The 26,262-nt window shown below is 41.9% G+C and overlaps 1 protein-coding gene and 1 long non-coding RNA gene across 2 annotated transcripts in view; one reads left to right on the top strand and one right to left on the bottom strand.

Annotated features, from left to right (window-relative positions):
- The window catches only part of LOC121655186 (sodium/potassium/calcium exchanger 3-like), a 150,348-nt gene that overhangs the window by 83,028 nt on the left and 41,058 nt on the right, over positions 1 to 26,262 (top strand). The window contains exon 11 of the mRNA XM_042009661.1: positions 1,962 to 2,089. Coding sequence (XP_041865595.1) covers positions 1,962 to 2,089 — 128 coding nt within the window. The remainder of the gene's footprint in view (positions 1 to 1,961; positions 2,090 to 26,262) is intronic.
- On the bottom strand, positions 9,085 to 12,717 carry LOC121655198. The gene is made up of 8 exons (XR_006013088.1): positions 12,640 to 12,717; positions 11,543 to 11,620; positions 11,206 to 11,270; positions 10,504 to 10,637; positions 10,100 to 10,161; positions 9,757 to 9,845; positions 9,526 to 9,634; positions 9,085 to 9,246 (listed from the first exon to the last, which is right to left on the bottom strand). It is a non-coding gene; the product is annotated as an uncharacterized LOC121655198 (long non-coding RNA).

Raw genomic sequence — 26,262 nt, 5'->3', positions numbered from 1 at the left:
ACCTGATTTTAAGGTGATGCTGGGTAGATTTTGAAAGCTACAGTTGATGGGTAGAACTGTACTCTTAGACCAGTTAACGGAGTAGTCCGACAGTGATGAGAATTTATTAATTAGTGAGATTGTTTCAGATAGAGAGGTTTGTGAGTTCTGGAGGAATAGTAAAACGTCATCAGCATAAAGACTTATTTTATGAATTATATTTTTGGACTGAATGCCTTTAATAGCTTTATTTTGTCTAATTGCAGCGGCTAGCGGTTCAATAAATATAGCAAAAAGTGAGGGAGATAGTGGACAACCTTGTCTGGTACCCCTTTGTAGATTAAAACTTGGAGAGGTCTGGTCATTTGTTCTAACACTCGCATTAGGAGAACTGTATAAGATTTTAATCTAGTTAATGAAAGATGGTCCAAAGCCGAATCTGTTTAGAGTAGCTAGTAAATATTTCCAGTTAACACGATCAAAAGCTTTCTCTGCATCTAAAGAAACTGTTATTGTTTCCAGGTTATTGATGGTAGAATAATCTATTATATTAATTAGTCTCCGCATGTTAACAGAGGAATATCTGCCCTTTATAAAGCCTGTTTGATCAGGGTGTACAATGAGAGGAGTTACTTCTCTAACCTTCCAGCTAATGCTTTGCTGATTATTTTAAGGTCCGCATTTATCAGTGATATGGGTCTGTAGCTAGATGGTATTGTGGGGTCTTTGCCTGGTTTTAATAGTACAGTAATGGTGGCAGAGTTTATGTTTGGGGGTAAGTAACCATTTTCCTTTATTTGTGTCACCATTTTGAAAAATGTTGGGGCCAGTATTGACCAGAATTCTTTATAGAACTCTGCTGGGAAGCCATCCGGACCTGGAGCTTTTTTACAGGGCATATGTTTAAGGGCTTCATGTAGCTCCTCCACTGTGAGGGGGGAATCTAAGGCCGTGACTTGTTCCTGCTGTAAACCTGGAAGATCTATGTTGTTAAGAAAATGATGGATATCATTGTCTGATGGATCTAAGTGTGATGTATACAGAGTTTTATAGAAATCTCTAAAGATGTTGTTTATTGCATCTGGGTCATGCGTAATATTACCTATTGAATCTTTAACAGCCGATATGGTAGATTTTTCCTTATTTATTATTATTGCAGCAACATCTAAAACCTGCAGGACACTGGCCCAAGCGGTTCTTGAGCCTTGATATAGACTTTTTTATTTAATTTTAAGGAATCATTTATATGTTCCACCCTTTTTCTAGTTTGTGCCCCTGTATGGCCCCTCATCAGAAATGGTCTAGATCTGTCCCTGCTAAAGAAAACAGCTGGCTAGTTTTCAGTGTTAGTGACACAGTCCCTTTTCAACTTTTATATTAGCCCTTTATACAGTTCAAAAACGAGCACATGTGAAAACCTACTACATACATGAAAATGGAGTGAGTGCACGGTGAGACTGCAGATGGAAATGACCTATTCGCTAAATGTGGTGCAAAGAATCAGTGTTATTAATGTATGTGGCAAATAGTCCCAAACGCAATAAAATGTGTCTCTAAAATAGCACCTGTGAGTAAAAACTCATCATGAGGAGGCATTTCTGCACCACAAGGGAACAACATTTGTGAGCAGAGAAACATTGTCATGAGAGACCATCAACCTACCGTGTGTGCAGATGTAGCCTAATGAGCAACACGCGTGACAAGTGTGTACTGGACTTGCTCAGGTATTTTCATCAGAAAAAAAATACAGAAAGGAGTTTCATTGTCTTAACTGTTAAAAATATTTATGTAATTATTTAGAGCTGAAAATCAAAGAAGGGTTTATTGCCTAAAATGAAACGGCAGCTTATGTGCCAGGGCTCAACTCCACACAGCTCTGTCTGAATCTAAACCTGGTTAAACATGTTAATTAATAAGAAATAACAGTATTTAAAGCTGTGTGTGTTATGTAAGTTGACTTGACCTACTGATCTCGTTTTCAGGTTGAATTCTCACATTGTTCATTTTCTGGAGCGACAGAAGAAGAAGTCCTCCAGCTTGAGGAATGGGGCAGCCACCAATGCTGAACTGGATGATGGCTGTGACGCTACAGTTGTGCTACTGAAGAAAGGTGAACTTTTGGTTTAACCAAGAGTCAACAGCTGGTTGTACAGAGGAGCTTTGTCTTCAGATAAACTAGATGAACAGATGAGCAGATTAATACATATTAATTACCATGTAAAAGTGTTTACTCCTGTTTCCAGTCTTAGAGAGTATAGATGTCATGTTTTCCCAAAGGCGCCATCTACTTTCAGATGGTTTATTTTTACCATATGTGCTGGGCATGTTAGCACGTTAATCGTTCATTAACGCAACGCTACATTAACGGCATTAATTTTTTTAATCGCGTGAGAAGATATTTTTTTTTTTGCCACTGGCTTTGATGACAGAAACATGGCGTCCATGTCTCCCTTCCTGCTGCAGCGGTGCGTCTGATGTAATCAGGAGAGAGCGGCTTTATTAACATGAAGAGATGTTTTCTGTCTGGAACTTAAGAAAGAAGAAGAAGAACCAGCGTTTCTCTTTAACTCATGCAGATGGCAGAACATTGTGATTTTTGGATGGAAGTTATTGTGCATATTGTGAATATTTCTCTCTCCTCACCATCTAGAAGCTGTGAGATTCTCATCCTGCTTTCTGTCTGTTCACCTGATGCTGATATTCATCACATATTGTTCCTTCTGTGTTTAGAAGGAAGCAGCTTCACAGCTTTAAACTCATCCTGCTGACTTTTTACCTTTTAGTTAGTAAATCCTGAACATTTCATCCTTCTTTCTCATAAATATTTGGTTTTATATTTTTTATTTCCATTTTTAGGTTTTAAAATAAAGAAAAACATAAAACCTTTATAAAAAGAGGATAAACAGACTTTCTTCTAAGGGATGTAGATATTTGTGGAAAATTATGTAAACAACAAAAAAAAGTCCCTGGTTTCCAACCTAATGACAAGATAGATTTAAAAAAATATTTTAGCCACGAATTTAGAGACATTGTGGAAGGTCCAGAGCCGCGGGTTGGACACCCCTGATGTTAGTAAACCTAAATTTACTGTATTTTCTTTATATAGCTGTAGGCCTTCTTTTAAAGGAAAAAGACATTTTCAACTCTTCTTATCAACATGATAAATCCATCCAGAAATAAATATTTCCTGATTTCCTTTGATTAAGAAAGTGAAAAGTGATTTGATGTGTTAGTGAATGTTCCACCTTTCTTTGTAGATACTGAGCAACTGGAATAATAGTTTCTGTTTGGACAACAGCTTCCTCCATCTATGGATGCTCACTGCTCTTAAACATGAGTTTTAACTCCTAGATATTACATTAGAGAAGTTTTCAGTGTCACAGCTGGATGATCATCAGAGCTTTTCATTTAAATTCAGGCCTGTCAAAATGAGATTAAAATTATTAAGTACAGATGTGATGGACAAAGTAACATTTATGTGTCTAAATGTAGTGATTAAATTAATTTAAAAGTGCACAATTAATCACAGAGCGAAACTGTAGGGTTTTTTTGTGTGTAGAGGTTGTGTAGAGGATGTGTAGAGGTTGTGTAGAGGATGTGTAGAGGATGTGTAGAGGTTGTGTAGAGGATGTGTAGAGGTTGTGTAGAGGATGTGTAGAGGATGTGTAGAGGTTGTGTAGAGAATGTGTAGAGGTTGTGTAGAGGATGTGTAGAGGTTGTGTAGAGGATGTGTAGAGGATGTGTAGAGATTGTGCAGAGGTTTTGTAGAGAATGTGTCGAGGTTTTGTAGAGGTTGTGTAGAGGATGTGTAGAGGATGTGTAGAGAATGTGTCGAGGTTTTGTAGACGTTGTGTAGAGGTTTTGTAGAGGTTGTGTAGAGGATGTGTAGAGGATGTGACGAGGTTTTGTAGAGGTTGTGTAGAGGTTTTGTAGAGGTTGTGTAGAGGATGTGTAGAGGATGTGTAGAGGTTGTGTAGAGGATGTGTAGAAGTTGTGTAGAGGTTTTGTAGAGGTTGTGTAGAGGATGTGTAGAGGATGTGCAGAGGTTGTGTAGAGGATGTGTAGAGGATGTGTAGAGGTTGTGTAGAGGATGTGTAGAGGTTTTGTAGAGGTTGTGTAGAGGATGTGCAGAGGTTTTCTAGAGGTTGTGTAGAGGATGTGTAGAGGTTGTGTAGAGGATGTGTAGAGGACGTGTGGAGGTTGTGTAGAGGATGTGTAGAGGTTTTGTAGAGGTTGTGTAGAGGATGTGTAGAGGATGTGCAGAGGTTTTGTAGAGGTTGTGTAGAGGTTTTGTAGAGGTTGTGTAGAGGATGTGTAGAGGTTGCGTAGAGGATGTGTAGAGATTGTGTAGAGGAAGTGTAGAGGATGTGCAGAGGTTTTGTAGAGAATGTGTTGAGGTTTTGTAGAGGTTGTGTAGAGGATGTGTAGAGGATGTGCAGAGGTTGTGCAGAGGTTGTGTAGAGGATGTGTAGAGGATGTGTAGAGGTTGTGTAGAGAATGTGTAGAGGTTGTGTAGAGGATGTGTAGAGGTTATGTAGAGGATGTGTAGAGGTTGTGTAGAGGATGTGTAGAGATTGTGTAGAGGTTGTGTAGAGGATGTGTAGAGGTTGTGTAGAGGATGTGTAGAGATTGTGTAGAGGATGTGTAGAGGTTGTGTAGAGGATGTGTAGAGGATGTGTAGAGGTTGTGTAGAGGATGTGTAGAGATTGTGTAGAGGATGTGTAGAGGTTGTGTAGAGGACGTGTAGAGGATGTGTAGAGGTTGTGTAGAGGATGTGTAGAGGTTGTGTAGGGGATGTGTAGAAAATGTGTAGAGGATGTGCAGAGGTTTTGTAGAGAATGTGTCGAGGTTTTGTAGAGGTTGTGTAGAGGATGTGTAGAGGATGTGTAGAGAATGTGTCGAGGTTTTGTAGACGTTGTGTAGAGGTTTTGTAGAGGTTGTGTAGAGGATGTGTAGAGGATGTGACGAGGTTTTGTAGAGGTTGTGTAGAGGTTTTGTAGAGGTTGTGTAGAGGATGTGTAGAGGATGTGTAGAGGTTGTGTAGAGGATGTGTAGAAGTTGTGTAGAGGTTTTGTAGAGGTTGTGTAGAGGATGTGTAGAGGATGTGCAGAGGTTGTGTAGAGGATGTGTAGAGGATGTGTAGAGGTTGTGTAGAGGATGTGTAGAGGTTTTGTAGAGGTTGTGTAGAGGATGTGCAGAGGTTTTCTAGAGGTTGTGTAGAGGATGTGTAGAGGTTGTGTAGAGGATGTGTAGAGGACGTGTGGAGGTTGTGTAGAGGATGTGTAGAGGTTTTGTAGAGGTTGTGTAGAGGATGTGTAGAGGATGTGCAGAGGTTTTGTAGAGGTTGTGTAGAGGTTTTGTAGAGGTTGTGTAGAGGATGTGTAGAGGTTGCGTAGAGGATGTGTAGAGATTGTGTAGAGGATGTGTAGAGGATGTGCAGAGGTTTTGTAGAGAATGTGTTGAGGTTTTGTAGAGGTTGTGTAGAGGATGTGTAGAGGATGTGCAGAGGTTGTGTAGAGGATGTGTAGAGGTTGTGCAGAGGTTGTGTAGAGGATGTGTAGAGGTTTTGAAGAGGTTGTGGAGAGGTTTTGTAGAGATTGTGTAGAGGATGTGTAGAGGATGTGTAGAGGTTGTGTAGAGGATGTGTAGAGGTTGTGTAGAGGATGTGTAGAGGTTTTGTAGAGGTTGTGTAGAGGATGTGTGGTGGATGTGCAGAGGTTGTGCAGAGGTTTTGTAGAGGTTGTGTAGAGGTTTTGTAGAGGTTGTGTAGAGGATGTGTAGAGGTTGCGTAGAGGATGCGTAGAGGATGTGTAGAGATTGTGTAGAGGATGTGTAGAGGTTGTGTAGAGGATGTGTAGAGATTGTGTAGAGGATGTGCAGAGGTTTTGTAGAGAATGTGTCGAGGTTTTGTAGAGGTTGTGTAGAGGTTTTGTAGAGGTTGTGTAGAGGATGTGTAGAGAATGTGTCGAGGTTTTGTAGAGGTTTCTGTAGAGGTTTTGTAGAGGTTGTGTAGAGGATGTGTAGAGGATGTGACGAGGTTTTGTAGAGGTTGTGTAGAGGTTTTGTAGAGGTTGTGTAGAGGATGTGTAGAGGATGTGTAGAGGTTGTGTAGAGGATGTGTAGAGGTTGTGTAGAGGATGTGTAGAGATTGTGTAGAGGATGTGTAGAGGATGTGTAGAGGTTGTGTAGAGGATGTGTAGAGGTTGCGTAGAGGATGTGTAGAGATTGTGTAGAGGACGTGTAGAGGATGTGCAGAGGTTTTGTAGAGAATGTGTTGAGGTTTTGTAGAGGTTGTGTAGAGGATGTGTAGAGGATGTGCAGAGGTTGTGTAGAGGATGTGTAGAGATTGTGTAGAGGATGTGCAGAGGTTTTGTAGAGAATGTGTCGAGGTTTTGTAGAGGTTGTGTAGAGGTTTTGTAGAGGTTGTGTAGAGGATGTGTAGAGGTTGTGTAGAGGATGTGTAGAGATTGTGTAGAGGATGTGTAGAGGTTTTGTAGAGGTTGTGTAGAGGATGTGTAGAGGATGTGTAGAGGTTGTGTAGAGGATGTGTAGAGGTTGTGTAGAGGATGTGTAGAGGTTTTGTAGAGGTTGTGTAGAGGATGTGTAGAGGATGTGCAGAGGTTGTGCAGAGGTTTTGTAGAGGTTGTGTACAGGTTTTGTAGAGGTTGTGTAGAGGATGTGTAGAGGTTGCGTAGAGGATGTGTAGAGGATGTGCAGAGGTTGTGTAGAGGATGTGTAGAGGTTGTGTAGAGGATGTGTAGAGGTTGTGTAGAGGATGTGTAGAGGATGTGCAGAGGTTGTGTAGAGGATGTGTAGAGGATGTGTAGAGGATGTGTAGAGGTTTTGTAGAGGTTGTGTAGAGGTTGTGTAGAGGATGTGTAGAGGTTTTGTAGAGGTTGTGTAGAGGATGTGTAGAGGATGTGCAGAGGTTGTGTAGAGGATGTGTAGAGGTTGTGTAGAGGATGTGTAGAGGTTTTGTAGAGGTTGTGAAGAGGATGTGCAGAGGTTTTGTAGAGGTTGTGTAGAGGATGTGTAGAGGTTTTGTAGAGGTTGTGTAGAGTATGTGTAGAGGTTGTGTAGAGGATGTGTAGAGATTGTGTAGAGGATTTGCAGAGGTTTTGTAGAGAATGTGACGAGGTTTTGTAGAGGTTGTGTAGAGGTTTTGTAGAGGATGTGTTGAGGATGTGTAGAGGTTGTGTAGAGGATGTGTAGAGGTTGTGTAGAGGTTTTGTAGAGGTTGTGTAGAGGATGTGTAGAGGATGTGCAGAGGTTGTGTAGAGGATGTGTAGAGGATGTGTAGAGGTTGTGTAGAGGATGTGTAGAGGTTTTGTAGAGGTTGTGTAGAGGATGTGCAGAGGTTTTGTAGAGGTTGTGTAGAGGTTGTGTAGAGGATGTGTAGAGGTTGCGTAGAGGATGTGTAGAGATTGTGTAGAGGATGTGCAGAGGTTGTGTAGAGGATGTGTAGAGGTTGTGTAGAGGATGTGTAGAGGATGTGTAGAGGTTGTGTAGAGTATGTGTAGAGGTTTTGTAGAGGTTGTGTAGAGGATGTGTAGAGGATGTGCAGAGGTTGTGTAGAGGATGTGCAGAGGTTGTTTAGAGGATGTGTAGAGGTTGTGTAGAGGTTGTGTAGAGGATGTGCAGAGGTTTTGTAGAGGTTGTGTAGAGGTTTTGTAGAGAATGTGTTGAGGTTTTGTAGAGGTTGTGTAGAGGATGTGTAGAGGATGTGCAGAGGTTGTGTAGAGGATGTGTAGAGGTTGTGTAGAGGATGTGTAGAGGATGTGTAGAGGTTGTGTAGAGTATGTGTAGAGGTTTTGTAGAGGTTGTGTAGAGGATGTGTAGAGGATGTGCAGAGGTTGTGTAGAGGATGTGCAGAGGTTGTTTAGAGGATGTGTAGAGGTTGTGTAGAGGATGTGTAGAGGATGTGCAGAGGTTTTCTACAGATTGTGTAGAGGTTGTGTAGAGGATGTGTAGAGGATGTGCAGAGGTTGTGTAGAGGATGTGTAGAGGTTGTGTAGAGGATGTGCAGAGGTTGTGTAGAGGATGTGTAGAGGTTGTGTAGAGGATGTGTAGAGGATGTGCAGAGGTTTTGTAGAGATTGTGTAGAGGTTGTGTAGAGGATGTGCAGAGGTTGTGTAGAGGATGTGTAGAGGACGTGTAGAGGTTTTGTAGAGAATGTGTAGAGGTTTTGTAGAGGTTGCACTGGACGAAAAGTACTAAGATACGGAGCGATCCGATACCGCTATCTGTCCGTAACTGTCGCAAATATGGACAAGATACGGGGAAATCCCTGCCGCATCCCTCACGGGTACTATTTTTACATCCCTCTGGATCCGGACCACTAAAAATCCAAAACCCCGGATTTTCACCCGCGAGGTATCCACAAGATGCATGTTCATGTGATCCCTCGCGGATCCAATTTTAGATCGCCTCGGATACTGACCGCATCATTGGCAGATCATGTTCACAGATTAAAGGAAATACGTCGAACATCCATGACGGATGCCCGCGGGATATTCGCGGATTTTTCATTTATGCAATATGTCTGATTTAATGGTTCTCTTCATTAATTATATGGTTTGGCATGTAACCTTTCATGTAAAAGTACTAACCTAGTTCTTATCTTTTAAGATCTTAGCAGGCATTAAAATCACCCAGTCAGTTTCAAACATCACAATCATAGTTATAATGTGACAGTCTTTAATCTTGGTTTGTGTACCATCATCATGTTGTACAAATCATTTGACCAAATTACACATTACTATTTCAGCAAGCATTTATAAAATGACATTGTCAGATTAAACTGTATAAAAAATATCAGCATTATTAACTGAACAGTGGGAACAGAACAGAATGAAGCAGTCTAATAAATCAGGTGCATCTACATAACTGCATAGCTGAATGAAAACATGTCAGACATGAAAAACAGACCAATGTTTTTCTTTTTTCTTAATTAAAGCACACAGTTTTATTTCAAATAAATGGATCTGATTCTTCTCAGCGGCTGCCTCTGGCTATATACACCACTGGGCACTCTCCGGTGCACCATCCTGGAGGACATCTTTTGTAGGTCAACGAGGTGGTGCTGACACCTTTCTAACATATTCGTGAGTCTTGTTGCCGTCCATTCAGGTGGATACGCTTTCCACACGTCTTTGTCTTCAGTGTCCGTCTCCTCGTCGCTCATCATGCATGCAGGCGCCCGTTCCAGGTATCTGTACTCCTCATTGGTTAAGATGAGCGAGCAGCAGATCGGCGTGAATTGAAAAGCTTTAACAGAAAACATTAGATATTACTCTCAATGGAGAATGACATTTATAGGTCAATGAGAACACTTTAAATGTATACATTAAAAAATGAACATAATAAAACAGTTTTACTGCCAGAAACTTCATCTTTATGCACAGTTCATACAACACATTTCAGCTGTTGTAGCCAGAGATAAAACTGCTGACTACAACACTGTAATGTGATACAAAAGCAAATCACAAATCCGATGCATTCTAAAGGATCTTAAAAATAAATAAATCTATAAGTGATTCAACTCACTCTATGTCTTTGGTTGTTGAGAGCTTTGGCTCTCAACAACCGATCCTCTTCCACTTTGTCTTCTGACAACTTAGATTCCCTCCTGATGTTCTCAAAGTATCTGTTGCTCCTACAAACACAAAAAGTGACACATTAATATGTGAAAGAGCTTTTCAACAAATTGTCTTTCTTTGGAGAGATAAGCATTATTTTTAGAAGTAACCTTAAACAAGTTTTAGAGTCATAACTTACTTCTGATCAAAGAGGTGTCACATTCCTCTTCATCTGCAATTGTCCACGACATTGAATTTGTGCCACCGGAGTTGTGCTCAGACGTGAACCTGCAGATTACATCATAGAAAACACAACAAAGCAACATGAAACATGACAAATACTAAATCTACTCTGAAAATTCGTTAGTGACTATGTAAAATCAAAGTGCCATTATTTTTTTTTATCTGAGTCAATTTAAGATGGACTAAAGCATCATTAGTCTGTGATCTGATGAATATGTAACCACTCAAGGTGATGCTGCATAGAAAATACATATTTTGTAATCAACTTACAGACTACTAAATGGTATTAGATGTCTTACCTCTCATTTCCTCTGTATTTGTGCCCATCCTCCAGACTCCTGTGGATCCTTTTTACCTCACGCTAAAACAGCCAATATCACAAACACATAAAATTTAGATCATGTGAGAAAAATATTTTGACAAACTTTTGAAACACCACATTACAGCGGCTTGTACAGCTGTTTTTTGTTTGTGCCTGTGTTTGCAGACATATTTTGACTAAGGCAGTGGTTCCATAAAGTTTAACATGCAGCCTTTCCATTTTTTCCTAAAATAGGGACAATGTGTGGATATTTATCACAGTGGTTCTGAATGTTTAAAGCCTCCAGGTGGGGGGGGGTAGTAACAGTGTATGAAGATGCACGTTAGATCTGTTTTACTCAAATCTATGAAAACAACAATAAAGGCTTAGTGAGTAACTTACAGATGGGTTGTAGGAATCTGCTGCAGAGTCGCTGATGTTACTGCTCCTGCAGCCAGTCTGTTCTCCACAGCTTCAGTCAGTTCAACGAGTTTCTCCATCACCTTGTCAACTTTCAGGTGTGCTCTGCACACACCCTAAAATATTTACAAGTGTGTTTTCCAACATGTCAGTTTTTGATTGTAAACATTGGAACATCATTTCAGAAATCAAAGCACATGAATCCCATGTTTCTAAGTCACTGAAGGAAACAATGAAGGGAACAAGGATTGTTTCTATTGATTTTTTTTGCATATTAATATACATTTATAATCTAATTATGACTTTAGCAAAGCTAATTTCCATCTTTAGTCCCTTATTGTTTAAACCACTTCAGAAAAACATTTTCTTTGCATGAACATTAATTTCACTGCTGTCAACAAAAGACAAAAAGGACAAGATGGTGTTGATCAAACAATTAAGAGAACTTGGGAAAGCACGTCATCCCACGTGGTGCATTGTGGGACGTAGCCGTCATATTTGCATTCTGTACTGTATTGATTCTGTACTACCTGTAAGCTATATGTTTATACACACACACTTAGATACATACTGCTCATTGCACAACATACAGAAAACATTTTACCAAGTAACAGTTTTCTCTACCAAGCATAGTTGTACTGAGCTGCTTAAAATAGTGTTTTTGGTGTGTACATATCCAACCACCTCAGGGTGTACAGGCATTCTGGTCTCCTCGCGATCCTCATCATGCTGACAGTTCTAGAAACTTTCTGTAAAAAGAGGAAGAAGATCAATAAATAAATCTACACCTCATTACAGTGGTTAATAATTCTAAAATAAGTTGTTTCTGTGTGGTTGTGGACATATTTTATCTAAGGGAACTTCAGACTGATAACTCACCAGTGAACATGCAATATTTTCCCATATAAGCAACAACAATAACAAGAAGGTTTAGTAAACAGCTTACAGATTGAATGTAGGAAAATGCTGTGAAGTGTGTGGTTCCACAGCTCCTCTGTTACTGCTACCACCACCAGTTCACCTCCAGTTCTCCAGCGCTTTAGTCACGTCCAGTTTGGCCATCATCTTGTCCATGTCTTGGTGTAAACTGCACAATGCCCTGAAACATGTTCAGATATGTTGTGCAACATTTTAGGTATTGATTGTGAAAATTAGAACAAAATCCTTACAGAAACCAAAGCATGTAAATCCTATTTCTCCACTGACCTGCAGCCTTAGCACAGGATCGGGAACGTTTGTTTCTACTATTGATTTTGAGTTTATTTTTCTTAAAAAAGGCACAATGTATATTAATATACATTTATAATGTAAATATGCAGGATTTGAACAAAGCTTAATTCCATCATTAGTCTCTTCTAGTTACAAACGCAGGTCTCAGTCTGTGATCGTGTTAGTTTTTGTTGTTTGGTGTTTTAAAATGACAATGGCTATCAAAATACTGAGTAAAATCTACATTCTGTGCCATTTTTTATCTACATTATAATAAAAAATATGGATGTATTGATGTACAACAAATTAGGCTTTACTACTTTATATAGGGACACCTTCTAAACCAGAGAATTACAATATAAATATCTATTGTGTTACACAGGAAAATAACAAACGAAAAAAAAAAAAAAAAAAAAAAAGAAGCCACCCAAATTTACTCCAGGTTTTACTTTTGACAGTAATTTTGTCCACCCATTATGTTTTTAACTTACTTTAATCCCAATAAGCACTCGATTGTCTGTCAGTGGTTATTGAACAATTAAGAAACAGTTTTAACTGATTCAACCATAAAATAAATATTGAAACACACCCACAAAAATGTACAAACGTTTTATATTTAATCCCGTTTGAATGAAACAACCGTTCACTTGTATTCATTTAATGAGGAGCTTACTTGCCAGGACCAAGATGGCGATCACGTGGACGTGTCGCAACAATGGCCGATGGGCCTTACGTCGATGAATGAACCCATAAAAGCTAGCGTTTAACATCTTAGTTTCAAATAAAGTTACTACAGTTTCACGGACATGGGTATAACAGTAAGTTTGTCTGCGAAGCTAAACTTAAGTAACTCACTATCTTTAACAACTGAAACAATTTAAAGGCCTAAAAAAATGAGTATCAACTTACTTCCACATAATGTCCGATGTGACTGAGCGGCAGGCTCTGCTACTAACTCCAGCTGGGCGCCAAATATGAGAATTAAAGTTTTAATTGTCCGTTGGCATCGACACTTATCTCCGTGTCCTCTGAGTCTGGGCGAAGAAGAGTCGTTTGCTTTGTCCGAAGAATACTTTTACAATTTATTGACGTGAACTGTAATTGAAAACACGACAATAAAGAGAAGCGCAGTGCAGAACTACATTGGCGTTGATCGATGACGTCATACGATGTGCGACAGTTGAGGAGTAGGATCCCACAGGAGAGTGAGCGGCTACTGTTAGTAGTTGCTCAGGGAAATTTCACATTCATAAAAGGAAAAGGGCTGACAGCAAGCCGAACTTCACAGTTTCTACAAGATCTTTTTCAATACAGCTCCAACCTCAGTGGTCTTTAGAACTCAAAAGCCTTAAAAACTAAGTTTACTTTGGAAAAATTCTTATTTCATTGAGATGACTCTTTCCTCACTTTACTTTAACTGATGGTTAAATGTATAAATGCATATGCACACCTGGATTTTTCATATATGTTTATGTATATCTCCTAGATTTAATTTACTTACTGGTCTCATTGAATATCACTTAATACTTGATCCCCTTGCAATACAGTTTATGTTCTGTATATTTTATTTTCAATTGTTTAAGCAGGAGATTATTATCTTCTAACAAACAAAGCTGATTACTTGGTCGTTGACTGGATACTTATTTTTATTCAGCATCTCAGCGAAATAAACTGTTTCAGAATAAGAATGTGTCTTTATTGCTAAACAAGTTTGCACAAAAAATGAATTTGTTTTGGGGTGATGGTGTAAAAACAATGAATTATAAAAAAAAAATAAACAGAACATAAACAACACTATGGGTTACACGCAGAGAACAAACTTCCCAGCTAGGACTAATAACTTAACACACCTCCACTGAAAAGAATCTTTGGCCGTTGTGATACCAAGACTAAGGTTAAGTTTTCAAGAATTAGGGAGGAAACTAAGCATTGTTGTTCCACTGTCATCACTGAGATGCATTTAAGGTCAAGGATATGTTTAGTCTAAAACAGTATTAATCACTTAAAGATTACATTTTTTTGCCATTTTTTAAATGATTTTGGAATAAGATTTGTTGTTTCTCCAAAAATATGTAACAAACCATATTTTCAATTTTTCTTAACTGTCCACCATTAATATTCTACACAAAGTTGATGACGACGCAGTTTTTTTTTTTTTTTTAAATTTGTCCTGTCCAGCATCATAGCAGCAAAATGATAATCTGGTTGCTGTATCATCCTGAACAAATTAGCTCTGCCAAGGGGAGGCTTATGGGTAAAGCTCCTCTTCATAATCTGATTCATTTATTAATTTACTTTGAATCACGGAATCTATGTAATCTTGCTGGACCTGACCGGAGGGGACAGAAAAAGAAGGAAGACAGCAAAGAGAAGCAAAAAGGAAAGAAGAAAGGAGACAAAAACATCACAGACAGAAGGAAACAACCCTTTAAATCCACACCATCACCAGACAACAAACTGTTACACCTGTACATGAACACACCAGAAAATTTCCTACAACTTTTACAAAAAGAAACAAAAAAATAAATAAATAATAAAAAACAAAAACAGAGCTGCTAGTCATCAAGAGTTCTTAAATGATAACCAAATCAAAAAGACATATCATGAATGTAGCATAACAGTGACCAGGTACTAGCTCACAGGAGAAATAAAAAAGAAGAATTATTAAATAAACCCACTGGACACTCAGTGACTGTCAGCATGTTGATGACTGAAGTCGACTTCATGGCTACTTCAAGTCATTTTCTTATTTTTACTCAGCATCTGACTAATAAACTATTTCAAAATCAGAATAGGTCTTTATTGCCAAGTGAGTTTGCACATACAATGAATTTGTCTTGGGGTTAGCAAAAACAATAAAAGTGAAAAAAGAACACACACACACACACACACACACACACACACACACACACACACACACACACACACACACACACACACACACACACAAACAAAACAGAACACAAACAGTATTTACAGGACATAAGCCCCCTATTTCTACCCTAGTGCTGGAATATGGCTCCAAGTATAAGTAGGCTCTTGAAGACATTTTGTTTCCCTCTCTCCAGGACAGAGAGGTGTTGGTGGGGGTGGGAGGACCTTTAGAGGTGAGCAGCTTCAAAGAGGCCACATCTCCTGTACTGCTGGGGGAGGGTGAGTGGCTGGTTTGCTGGGACTGTTGTGGAATGGGTCTAGCACGTTGTCCTTCAAAGCCTAAATGGTGGCAGACCTGAACATGTCTGTACAATCCACAGCTCCACTGGTCCACTTAAGATTTAAAGTGTTATTTCATTTTTTGTATAACATAAATATTATGGGGTAGGGCTTTGATGGTGATTAAGGTTTTAGGTATGCGAAAGATTAACAAGAAAGAAAAAAAAATGTGATTTGATGTCATTAGTATGTTTTATGCAGGGGTGGGAAAAGTACTGAAAAATTGTAATTAAGCTAAAATTTCTTTATTTTGCTTAAATTCTACTCAAGTAAAAGTTACCCACCAAAGATCTACTCAAGTAAAAGTAAAAAGTACTAAATTTAATTGAGTAAAAGTTACTTAGTTACTTTAAATTACTTGATGTAAACAAAGAAGAGTCATAAATCCAGTCCAACACTGTTTTTAATAAACTTTTAAAACACTACAGTAAAAGAGAGAAAATAAAACCAAATCAAAGTTTCCATGATGCTGAAAATGTTGAGCAATTCCTTAATAACAAAACTCTGCGCTTTTTTCTTTATATCACAAACATAAATAATCAGTTGCCTAAATTAACAAACAGTGACTGGTGATATAAGAAATTAAATAAAGTGCCATGCCCCACAGAATATTTTGCCAAGTGAATACTACAACATTAGACTGTAAAGCGCTTGCTCAGCTTGAGCAGGGGATGATTTTCAAAGTTTGTAGCGCTAATCTGCGCTCTCTTCTCTCTGAACTACAAAGGCCGGAAGGCCGGTGTTGAGTTTCAGAGACAGTTTGTTTTTATTTTTGGAAAAGAGTTCAGAAGATCCATACGTTCTAGATGCAGTAATTTGAGTAAATATGTTACTTTATTACTTTCCACCTCTGTTTTTATGTAGTAATACGTGCTTCTTCTCGTGACCTTCTCATGGAGAGTTATATTATGGAGCTTTGGGACCACATGGGAACACCAAGATTTATTTTTTTTTATTTTTTTATTTTTCGGTGTGAAACAAGTTCGTAATTGACATCTAAATCAACATGTTGATATTCAGAAATAATACAGTAACACAAGCAAAGAAATCAGTATTAGCACCCCCTGGTGGGTCCATGATGCCATAACATCACTGTGGAAAATACCAGGATTTCCTGTATCTGCCTACAATGTGTACAATATACAATAAATATACAATAAAAAAAATGTCCATTTATTTATTTATTTATTGCTAATCATGGACATATCCAAAACTCCAATTGTTTTATATATATATATATATATATATATATATATATATATATATTACATAAAAAAGCGAATAATTGGTAAATGAGTCATTCAAACAAAATGTCATTTAAAGGGGTAAAAATGGATGAGGGTCACCAGAGAGGGCAAAATTCAGTTGTGTACGAGTTGGGTTATGAGATTTGTTATGTATTTTAAAATGTATATCTAATGCCCGACAACGTATCCAGGCGGAGGCGTTCGCGTTGATATTGGACACCTTGAAGGGAATTATCCCACTTATACCATGGTCACTTACAAAATAAATTAAATAATAATATTAAATAAATTATTAATGTGTTATTGTTGTTTTTTACCGTTAAAATCGTAAGTTTTTTTACAAGAAGCAGATGAGTGGACTATTTAATATCGCCCGTTGTGACGCGTTGCCAAGACAACCGGCTCTGAGACGGAACCTGCAGCTTGGTCGGCTGCAGTTGCGTGACACAAACATAACATTTCAGAGGGCAGGTGCAGCTCTTACAGCTTGTGTGTGTCCAGAGGATGATGCGACAACTTGTTTCAAACAGTCAAAGTCCAAAGATAGTTTCCTACATCGTTACATAAGCCTGCAGGTTGCTTTCATAGCGACGTCCCGTCAAAGACGTGATCTGGCGTGTCTCGGCTCTAACACAGAACCTGCAGCCTGGTCGGCCGCAGCTTTTGTATTAGACCTGATCAGTGGAGAGAAGGGAGATGATTGCTTAACTATGTTACGTGACACAAACATTTCAGAGAGCGGGTGAAGCTCTTACAGCTTGTGTGTGTCCAGAGGATGTTGCCACAATCTGTTTCAGTCACAGATAGTTTCCTAAATCGTTTTTATTGCAAGAAATATTATTCACCATTCACTCTGGTCATTAAATGTGTATCAAGCTAGTAAGTCTATCCTAAATCGTTTTTATAATGTTATCCACCATTCACTCTGTATCAAGTGTGTGAGTAAGGTAACCAAGACAGAAAGACAGGCGACGACCTATTTAAAATTGAATGCAACATTGCTGTTGATCGTGACATTTTATAAAGATGTTGGCGTGTCGCGTTTGAAGGACGGAGATTTAACGTTTGTGGACCCTGACCGCTGCTGGTTGGGACATTGCGGACGACAAAATGTTGCTCCATTCTCGTCTCTCCTGGACTGACGGAGCACCTGCACCTGCTTTCACAGCAATGCCTCACAGACATGATCTGGCGCGTCTGCAGCCCGGCGTCTGAGTTTCTGTTGCCACGGTTATAGTGAATAATAAATAAATAATTCAAACAAACTGTCATTTAAAGGGGTACAAATGAACGAGGGTCATCCGGGAAGGGCAAAATTAATTTGTGTATGAATTGGGTCATGGGATTTGTTCCAGACGTATGTGTGGAGGATATCTCATAGGATCTGTCACAGAAACGAATGCGGAGAATATGACGTAGGATCTGTGAGAGACGTGTATACGGAGAATACCATACACTAGGATTTCTTAAAGTTGTGTATATGGAGGGTATCCAATGCTAGGATCTATCACAGATGTGTTTCCGCGGCATATCCCATACTAGGATTTGTTATAGATGTGTATACAGAGGGTATCCTATAATAGGATCTGTTGCACACCAATCTTCCCGTATATACCCGGAAACAGTCCAGATGGGCCGCGGATACGGAGACTTGTATCCTCTTGGATCTCTCCGGATCTTAGGTGTTTTTGTCCAGTGTTGTATAGGCGATGTGTAGAGGTTGTGTAGAGGTTTTGTAGAGGTTGTATAGAGGATGCGTAGAGGATGTTTAGAGGTTGTGTAGAGGATGTTTAGAGGATGTGTAGAGTGTTACGGTGGGTCAGGACTGGAAGCAACAGGCTTCAGCTGGGAAACATGGAAAGTCGGGTGGACCCTCATGGAAGGAGGGAGCTTGAGGAGGACAGCAGAGGGGTTAATAATTTTGTCAATGACGAGAGGACCCAAAAAACATGGAGACAGCTTGCAGGATTCACATTTCAATGGAATGTTCTTTGCAGACAACCAGACCGACTGACCTTGAGAGTACTGGGGAGCTGGTGACCTGTGCTTGTCCGCCGACCGGCAGTTCCTCAGAGAAGTGCCCTCCAGAGCCGCCCGGGTTCTCCACCACATGGCCTTGCAGCGCTGAAGGTGATGCTGGACAGAGGGGACCGCCAACTCCCGTTCCTGGCTGGGAAACAGTGAGGGCTGATAGCCCAGGGAGGCCTCAAAAGGTGAGAGTCCGGTAGCTGAACTGACCAGGGAATTGTGCGAGAACTCCACCCAAGGCAAATAGGAGCTCCAGGAGGTGGAATTTGGCTGCAGTGACGCAACGCAGCGCCGTCTCCAGGTCCTGATTCGTCCTCTCAGTCTGCCCGTTCGTCTGTGGGTGGAAACCAGAGGAGAGACTTACGGATGCCCCCAACCCTTTACAGAAGGACCTCCATACCTGGGATATGAATTGCGGACCCCGGTCCGAGACAAAGTCCACGGGAATCCCATGGAGGCGTACGACATGGGACATGACCAGATCCGCCGTCTCTCTGGCTGAGGGCAGCTTGGGGAGCGCCACAAAGTGCGGGGCCTTGGAAAAGGGGTCCACAATAGTGAGAATGACGGAGTTGCCATCGGACGGAGGAAGACCAGTGACGAAGTCCAGGGCAACGTGGGACAAAGACCTCCCAGGCACTGGGAGTGGCTGAAGCAGGCCGGCCGGAGGCTTGTGGGAGCTTTTACCTCGAGCACAAATTACGCAGGCCCGCACGAAGTCCCTGACATCAGCGTCCAGGGAGGACCACCAGAAATGCCACTTGATCAGGCTAAGTGTGTGGGAGATTCCTGGATGACAGGCGAATTTTGATGCGTGAACCCACTGCAGGACCTGGGACCAGACCGAGTCCGGGACAAACAGGCGTCCAGGAGGTCCATTGCCGGGGTCGGGTTGAAGCTGCTGGGCCTGGCGGACTGTGGACTCAATCTCCCAGGTGAGAGCTGCAACGACCTTGGAGGCAGGAAGGATGCACTCATCTCCCTAGGGCTTGTCCTTGGCGCAGAACTGCCTAGAAAGGGCGTCGGGCTTGATGTTCCGGGAACCAGGACGGTAGGTGAGAGTGAAGTCAAACCGGTCAAAGAAAAGAAACCACCTGGTGTGCATGGAGTTTAGCCTTTTAGCGGTCTGGATATAGGCCAGATTCTTGTGGTCAGACCACACCACAAAAGGCTGGGAGGCGCCCTCCAGCCAATGACGCCATTCCTCTAAGGCCATCTTGACCGCCAACAGCTCGCGGTTACCGACATCATAGTTGGCCTCGGCAGGCGAGAGTCGGCGAGAGAAGAAGGTGCAAGGGTGTAGCTTGGCGTCTGGGCCCTGCCTCTGAGAAAGAACAGCCCCCACCCCTACATCAGAGGCATCCACTTCAACCACAAACTGCAGCGTCGGATCGGGCTGGACCAAAATCGGTGCCGAGGTGAACAACGTCTTGAGCTGTTTAAAGGCCCTCTCCGCCTCCTCGGACCAGATAAACAGACGGGACGGGGAGGTAAGTGCTGTCAACGGCGCTGCCACCTGGCTGTAGAAATTGGCGAAGCCAAGGAAACGCTGCAGTTGTTTCCTTTTTGCGGGTGTTGGCCAGTCCACCACTGCTGTAATCTTTCGTGGGTCGGCTTGAAACTCACCACCCTTCAAGATGAACCCGAGGAAACCAACCTGAGAAGCATGAAACTCGCACTTCTCCTTCTTTACGTATAACCGGTTCTCCATCAGCCGCTGTAACACCTGTCGGACGTGGACCTGATGATCAGCCAGATTCTTGGAATAGATGAGGATGTCATCTAAATAGACAAAGACAAACCGGTGAAGGAAGTCACGTAATACATCATTTATGAGGGCCTGGAAAATGGCGGGGGCGTTCGTCAACCCAAATCGCATCACCAAATATTCAAAATGACCCAGATGAGTGTTGAACGCCGTCTTCCATTCATCGCCCTCTTGGATCCGCACCAGGTGATAGGCGTTACGGAGGTCCAGTTTAGTGAAAATGGTGGCGCCTTGAAGGGGGGGTAAATGCAGAGTCCAGCAACGGCAAGAAATACTTATTTCTGATCGTAACTTTGTTGAGCCCTCGGTAGTCTATGCAGGGTCTGAGGGATGAATCTTTTTTCTTAACAAAGAAAAAACCCGCTCCGGCAGGAGACTTGGAGGGGCGAATGATGTCAGCGGCCAGTGAGTCCTTAATATATTTTTCCATTGCCTCCTGCTCGGGCTTGGACAGATTGTACAGGCGACCAGAGGGAAGATGAGCATCAGGAAGCAGGTCAATGGAACAATCGTAGGGGCGATGGGGTGGAAGGGAGAGAGCCTTGTCTTTACTAAAAACCTCCTTTAAGTCATGATAAACAGCAGGAATGTCGGACAGATCTACTGGCGCCACAGGCGCGCTCGAGGGTGGTGAGATTCTTTCCGTGGGTGATAGTGCAGACCGTAGACAATGTTCATGACAGAAGAGGCTCCAGTTCAGAACCCTGCCTGGGGACCAGTCTATATGGGGGTTGTGCTTGGCTAACCAAGGATAGCCCATGATAAGGGGTGTATTGGGAGTTGAAATGATCAGAAGTTGGATAGTCTCCGCATGGTTGCCTGAGAGGACGAGAGTTATTGGAACCGTGCGATGGGTGACCTGGGCTAGTATGTGACCATCCACGGCGAGAGCCTTGCGGGGTTTATCCAGAGCTACAAAAGGGATGCCCATCTGTCCTGCTACCTGCTCATCAATAAAGTTCCCCTCTGCTCCGGAGTCGATGAGGGCCTGGAGGGGAAACTGTTGCAGCTGTAAACAAACAGTAGCAGGGATCTGAAGACGAGACTGAGTTTTGCCGGGAGTTAGGATTTGATCCGCCAGAACTCCCAGTTCTACTGGCGGACCTGGTCTTTTGGACGTCGAGGACAGACTGACCGAAAATGACCGGATTTGCCACAGTACAGGCACTCACCCGCTCGAATCCTTTGATTTCGCTCCTCCGGAGAGAGATGAGCTCCGCCCAACTGCATCGGCTCCTCGGAGGGCTGCACGCTTGGGGACTCGGGGGCTGGACCACCAGGCAACGCTGTTATGGAAAGAGTAGGAGATGTGAGAGAGGCAGGAGCGGTTCGGCGCTCACGCTGGCGCGTCTGCAGACAGGAGTCAATACAACAGGTTAACGTGATCAGTTCTTCGAGACCCACAGGCTCCTCTCTGTAAGCCAATTCATCCTTCAAATAATCCTTCAAACCGTGATAGAAGGCAGCAGACAACAAGTCTTCGGACCAGCCCACCTCGGCTGCCAGGCCAGGTGGGCCGAAATTCCAACACAAATCCTCCAGCGAGCGTCGACCCTGAGTGATGGCGAAGAGGCGAGTGGAAGCACAAAAAGGGACAGCTGGAGCAGCAAAGACCCGACGGAACTCCTTAAGAAAGGCAGGAAAAGAGAGGTGCGAAAGAGGTTGTCCAGCGAACCTTGCCTCCGCCCAGGTTAGTGCTTTCCCTCGGAGAAGCCCCAACATAAACTGGATTTTAGAAATGTCACTGGCATAGGATACAGGTTTTAGTTGAAAATATAATTCACATTGAAAGATAAATCCCTTACACTGGGATGACAAACCTGAAAATGGTTCAGGGGTGACTGCCTGGAGATCTTGTGGTTGAGTGATTCCAGGACCGGGCAGATTTGGCTGAGCAGTCGAGGCTGCTGCACCCTGTAGCGAGGCGAGCTGAGCTGTGAGCGAGGAGACCTGCTGGGTGAGAGTTTGGTTAGCAGAGATTAGCGTCCGAATGTTGGAGTCGTGTTGACCCAGTAGGATCCCCTGCTGAGTGACTGCTTGTTGTACTGAAGCGGCTCTGGAATCCAGGTCTGCGGGATCCATGTTGGCCGGATCCTAATGTTACGGCGGGTCAGACAAGTGTTGGTTTCTGAACCCCACGGTGCAGACACTGAAAATCCAAGAGACTGAGGCAGATGAATTAAAGAAAGGGTTTTAATGAAGACTTGAAATGTGCAAGATGTTCCACGTTCTGGATCTGAGGACCACAGTGGAGGGCTGTTGACTGGACAGGCGGGCAAGCAGGCAGGACTTGACGTGAGCTTGGTTGGAGCCAGCGACAAGGGAGTGGACCGGGATGAGTGAAGCAATCCAGAAGATCGGCAGGCAGACAGGACAGGCAGAATCCAGACACCAGGAGTCTAGAGACAAGACTAACATTAAGAAACATGAACTGTGTTTAAATAGAGAAACTAGAGAGGCCACGATATACCAGATGGGTAACTGGAGGATCCGGCGAGGAGTGAAGAAAGGTCCGTTGGTTAAATACTGTGGTGGTGATGAGAAGATGAGGTTCTGGTGTGATGATCTGCCCAGGTGAGATGATTGCTGCTGCAACACTCCGGGTCGGAAACAGACATGACACACAAGACAGACAGAGGGAGCCAGACGCAAACACACACTAGGATAATCAGGGGACACATGTACACAGGGGAGACAGACAGGAACCATAACATAGAGTTTTTGTAGAGTTTGTATAGAGGATGCATAGAGGTTGTGTAGAGGATGTGTAGAGGTTACGTAGAGGTTGTGTAGAGGATGTGTAGAGGTTGTGTAAAGTATGTGTAGAGGTTACGTAGAGGTTGTGTAGAGGATGTGTAGAGGTTGTGTAGAGGTTGTGTAGAGGTTTTGTAGGGGTTGTGTAGAGGATGTGTAGAGGATGTGTAGACGATGTGTAGAGGTTGTGTAGAGGTTGTATAGAGGATGTGTAGAGGATGTGTAGAGGTTGTGTAGAGGTTTTGTAGAGGTTGTATAGAGGATGTGTAGAGGATGTGTAGAGGTTGTGTAGAGTATGTGTAGAGGTTGTGTAGAGGTTGTGTAGAGGTTTTGTAGGGGTTGTGTAGAGGATGTGTAGAGGTTGTGTAGAGGTTTTGTAGAGGTTGTATAGAGGATGTGTAGAGGATGTGTAGAGGATGTGTAGAGGTTTTGTAGGGGTTGTGTAGAGGATGTGTAGAGGTTGTGTAGAGGTTTTGTAGAGGTTGTATATAGGATGTGTAGAGGATGTGTAGAGGTTGTGTAGAGGTTTTGTAGAGTTTGTATAGAGGATGTGTAGAGGATGTGTAGAGGTTGTGTAGAGTATGTGTAGAGGTTACGTAGAGGTTGTGTAGAGGATGTGTAGAGGTTGTGTAGAGATTTGTAGAGTATGTGTAGAGGTTGTGTAGAGGTTTTGTAGGGGTTGTGTAGAGGATGTGTAGAGGTTGTGTATAGAGGTTATGTAGAGGTTGTATAGCGTATGTGTAGAGGTTGTGTAGAGTATGTGTAGAGGATTTGTAGAGGTTTTGTAGAGGTTGTGCAGAGGATGTGTAGAGTTTTTGTAGAGGTTGTATAGAGGATGCGTAGAGGATGTGTAGAGGATGTGTAGAGCTTGTGTAGAGGTTGTGTAGAGGTTTTGCAGAGAATGTTTAGAGGATGTGTAGAGTTTTTGTAGAGGTTGTATAGAGGATGTGTAGAGGATGTGTAGAGGATGTGTAGAGGTTTTGTAGAGGATGTGTAGACGATGTGTAGAGGTTGTGTAGAGGTTGTGTAGAGGTTGTATAGAGGATGTGTAGAGGATGTGTAGAGGTTGTGTAGAGGTTTTGTAGAGGTTGTATAGAGGATGTGTAGAGGATGTGTAGAGGTTGTGTAGAGTATGTGTAGAGGTTGTGTAGAGGTTGTGTAGAGGTTTTGTAGGGGTTGTGTAGAGGATGTGTAGAGGTTGTGTAGAGGTTTTGTAGAGGTTGTATAGAGGATGTGTAGAGGATGTGTAGAGGATGTGTAGAGGTTTTGTAGGGGTTGTGTAGAGGATGTGTAGAGGTTGTGTAGAGGTTTTGTAGAGGTTGTATATAGGATGTGTAGAGGATGTGTAGAGGTTGTGTAGAGGTTTTGTAGAGTTTGTATAGAGGATGTGTAGAGGATGTGTAGAGGTTGTGTAGAGTATGTGTAGAGGTTACGTAGAGGTTGTGTAGAGGATGTGTAGAGGTTGTGTAGAGATTTGTAGAGTATGTGTAGAGGTTGTGTAGAGGTTTTGTAGGGGTTGTGTAGAGGATGTGTAGAGGTTGTGTATAGAGGTTATGTAGAGGTTGTATAGCGTATGTGTAGAGGTTGTGTAGAGTATGTGTAGAGGATTTGTAGAGGTTTTGTAGAGGTTGTGCAGAGGATGTGTAGAGTTTTTGTAGAGGTTGTATAGAGGATGCGTAGAGGATGTGTAGAGGATGTGTAGAGCTTGTGTAGAGGTTGTGTAGAGGTTTTGCAGAGAATGTTTAGAGGATGTGTAGAGTTTTTGTAGATCGTAATTAAGTCCAAGTCCTATTCATAGTTTAAACAAGAGATTTGAAAAAAGCCGTTGTTGTATAAAATTTACCAAGAGTGTGTAACGAGTAAAAGTATATAAGTTTTATTACTGGAGTAATGAGAGTGGTCGTCCCGACTCACGTGAAGTCGAGAGAGACTCTGTGGAGACAAAAGGAAAAACAACAGTTCTACATTTCTGTAGAAAGAATCCTCCTTCCTGAAGACCTTGGGTGGACACACAACTCCAAGAGCTGGCGTCAAAACAACCTCACATAGTTGTGTCTCCACCAGAACCAGTCTAAGGGTCTGAGGAAGGACCAGATAAAGGTCATCTTACCCTCGTAGTGAACTTTTAACAGAGCATGTATATGAAGAGAAGAAACCTTAAAAGAGAATAAAAGCATGAAGAGTAAAAATGTAAAAAGTGTAATATAGTAGCAATCAGTGTAAATACAATTTATACATGAATATAGTAAAGGAAGTAATTATAGTTAGTATAGTGATTATAATATTATATAGAGAGCATAATTGGTAAAATTTCTTCCACACCTTGAAAAGCTATATTGTGTTCGTAGTTGCTCTACTGTTGGAAGCAGTGGGCGGAGAGGAGAGTCCCGGCCCGGCAAACACGGCTGCAGGAATGACATGTTGTGGCGCATGGCACACCAGGAAGTGGCCGGGTGCTGACGGACACCGTTCTGCAAATTCAAAGAGACACAATCATGGATTAATGAGTTATGTGTTGACCCAGGCCACTGTGTTCCTAAATTTGTAAGAATCATGTTTGAGTCACAAATAACTTGTACATTGATTGAATGTACTGTACATTATTACGGTTCACATTAGTTCTAAGGAAATAAGGAAGTTTCTAAGGAAACTTAAAGGAACTGTAATCGATATTTTTGGCCATAAGGGTTGCTGTTAAGCACTGCCTGTAAACCAAAACAAGACGTGTGATAAGCCACAACTCGTTCTACCTCTGCTCCACCCGCCACCACACCCCCCCTCCCCTTCACCCCCACATGCCTCGTTTGCGTACTAAGTGTAAACAAGAAGCATAACAACATCGCCTTTCTGAGAGACATGTCGACTGAGGAAGTAAGTAACTTATAATATTATAATGCCATAAGCAAGAGAACTTCTTTTTTGTCAAGTTTTTTATATTGTTTGTTCATAAATGAATCATTATCCCATTAATTTAGTGTTTCACTATTAGCAATTTCGCTGCTAACGGTGTTAGCAGACAGTTTAGTTTAGCTTTCCTGCAAACACAGTCTGAGTTAGCTGCAAATAGCTGATAATCTAGTGTAGATATGGTAACATTAGCTGAAACTGTAGGTAAAATAAGGTAAAGCCTGTACACTTTGTGCATGTTAATTTGTAACCTATGTGTAATTTACCAGTATTCACTTTCTAATATTTGCTAAAACTACTGAAAATTTGACCAGACCAAAGCATACATGTGGTCTATGATAATGTAATACTCAGCTAAGTATTGAGAATTCATTTCTATATATAAATGTATATAATCAAAACCAGCTACATTTGACAGTATTTTTTCATTTTTAATCCAACTACGTAGAGCAACAGCAGCGACCTGGCAGCAGAGGCTGGGAAAAAGTGACGAGGTCGAGGTGGAACCCATGCCAAAAGCAGCAGGCGAGCTCGTGCGAGGAGCTCCGTGTACCAAGCTAGCCAGGAGCAGCAAAGACTACATGTCCTGCGTGCCGCCAGGACAGAAGAAACAGA

The sequence above is a fragment of the Melanotaenia boesemani genome, chromosome 16, assembly GCF_017639745.1.
Source record: "Melanotaenia boesemani isolate fMelBoe1 chromosome 16, fMelBoe1.pri, whole genome shotgun sequence".
Lineage (NCBI taxonomy): Eukaryota > Metazoa > Chordata > Actinopteri > Atheriniformes > Melanotaeniidae > Melanotaenia > Melanotaenia boesemani.
This window is presented reverse-complemented; position numbering and strand designations above follow the sequence as displayed.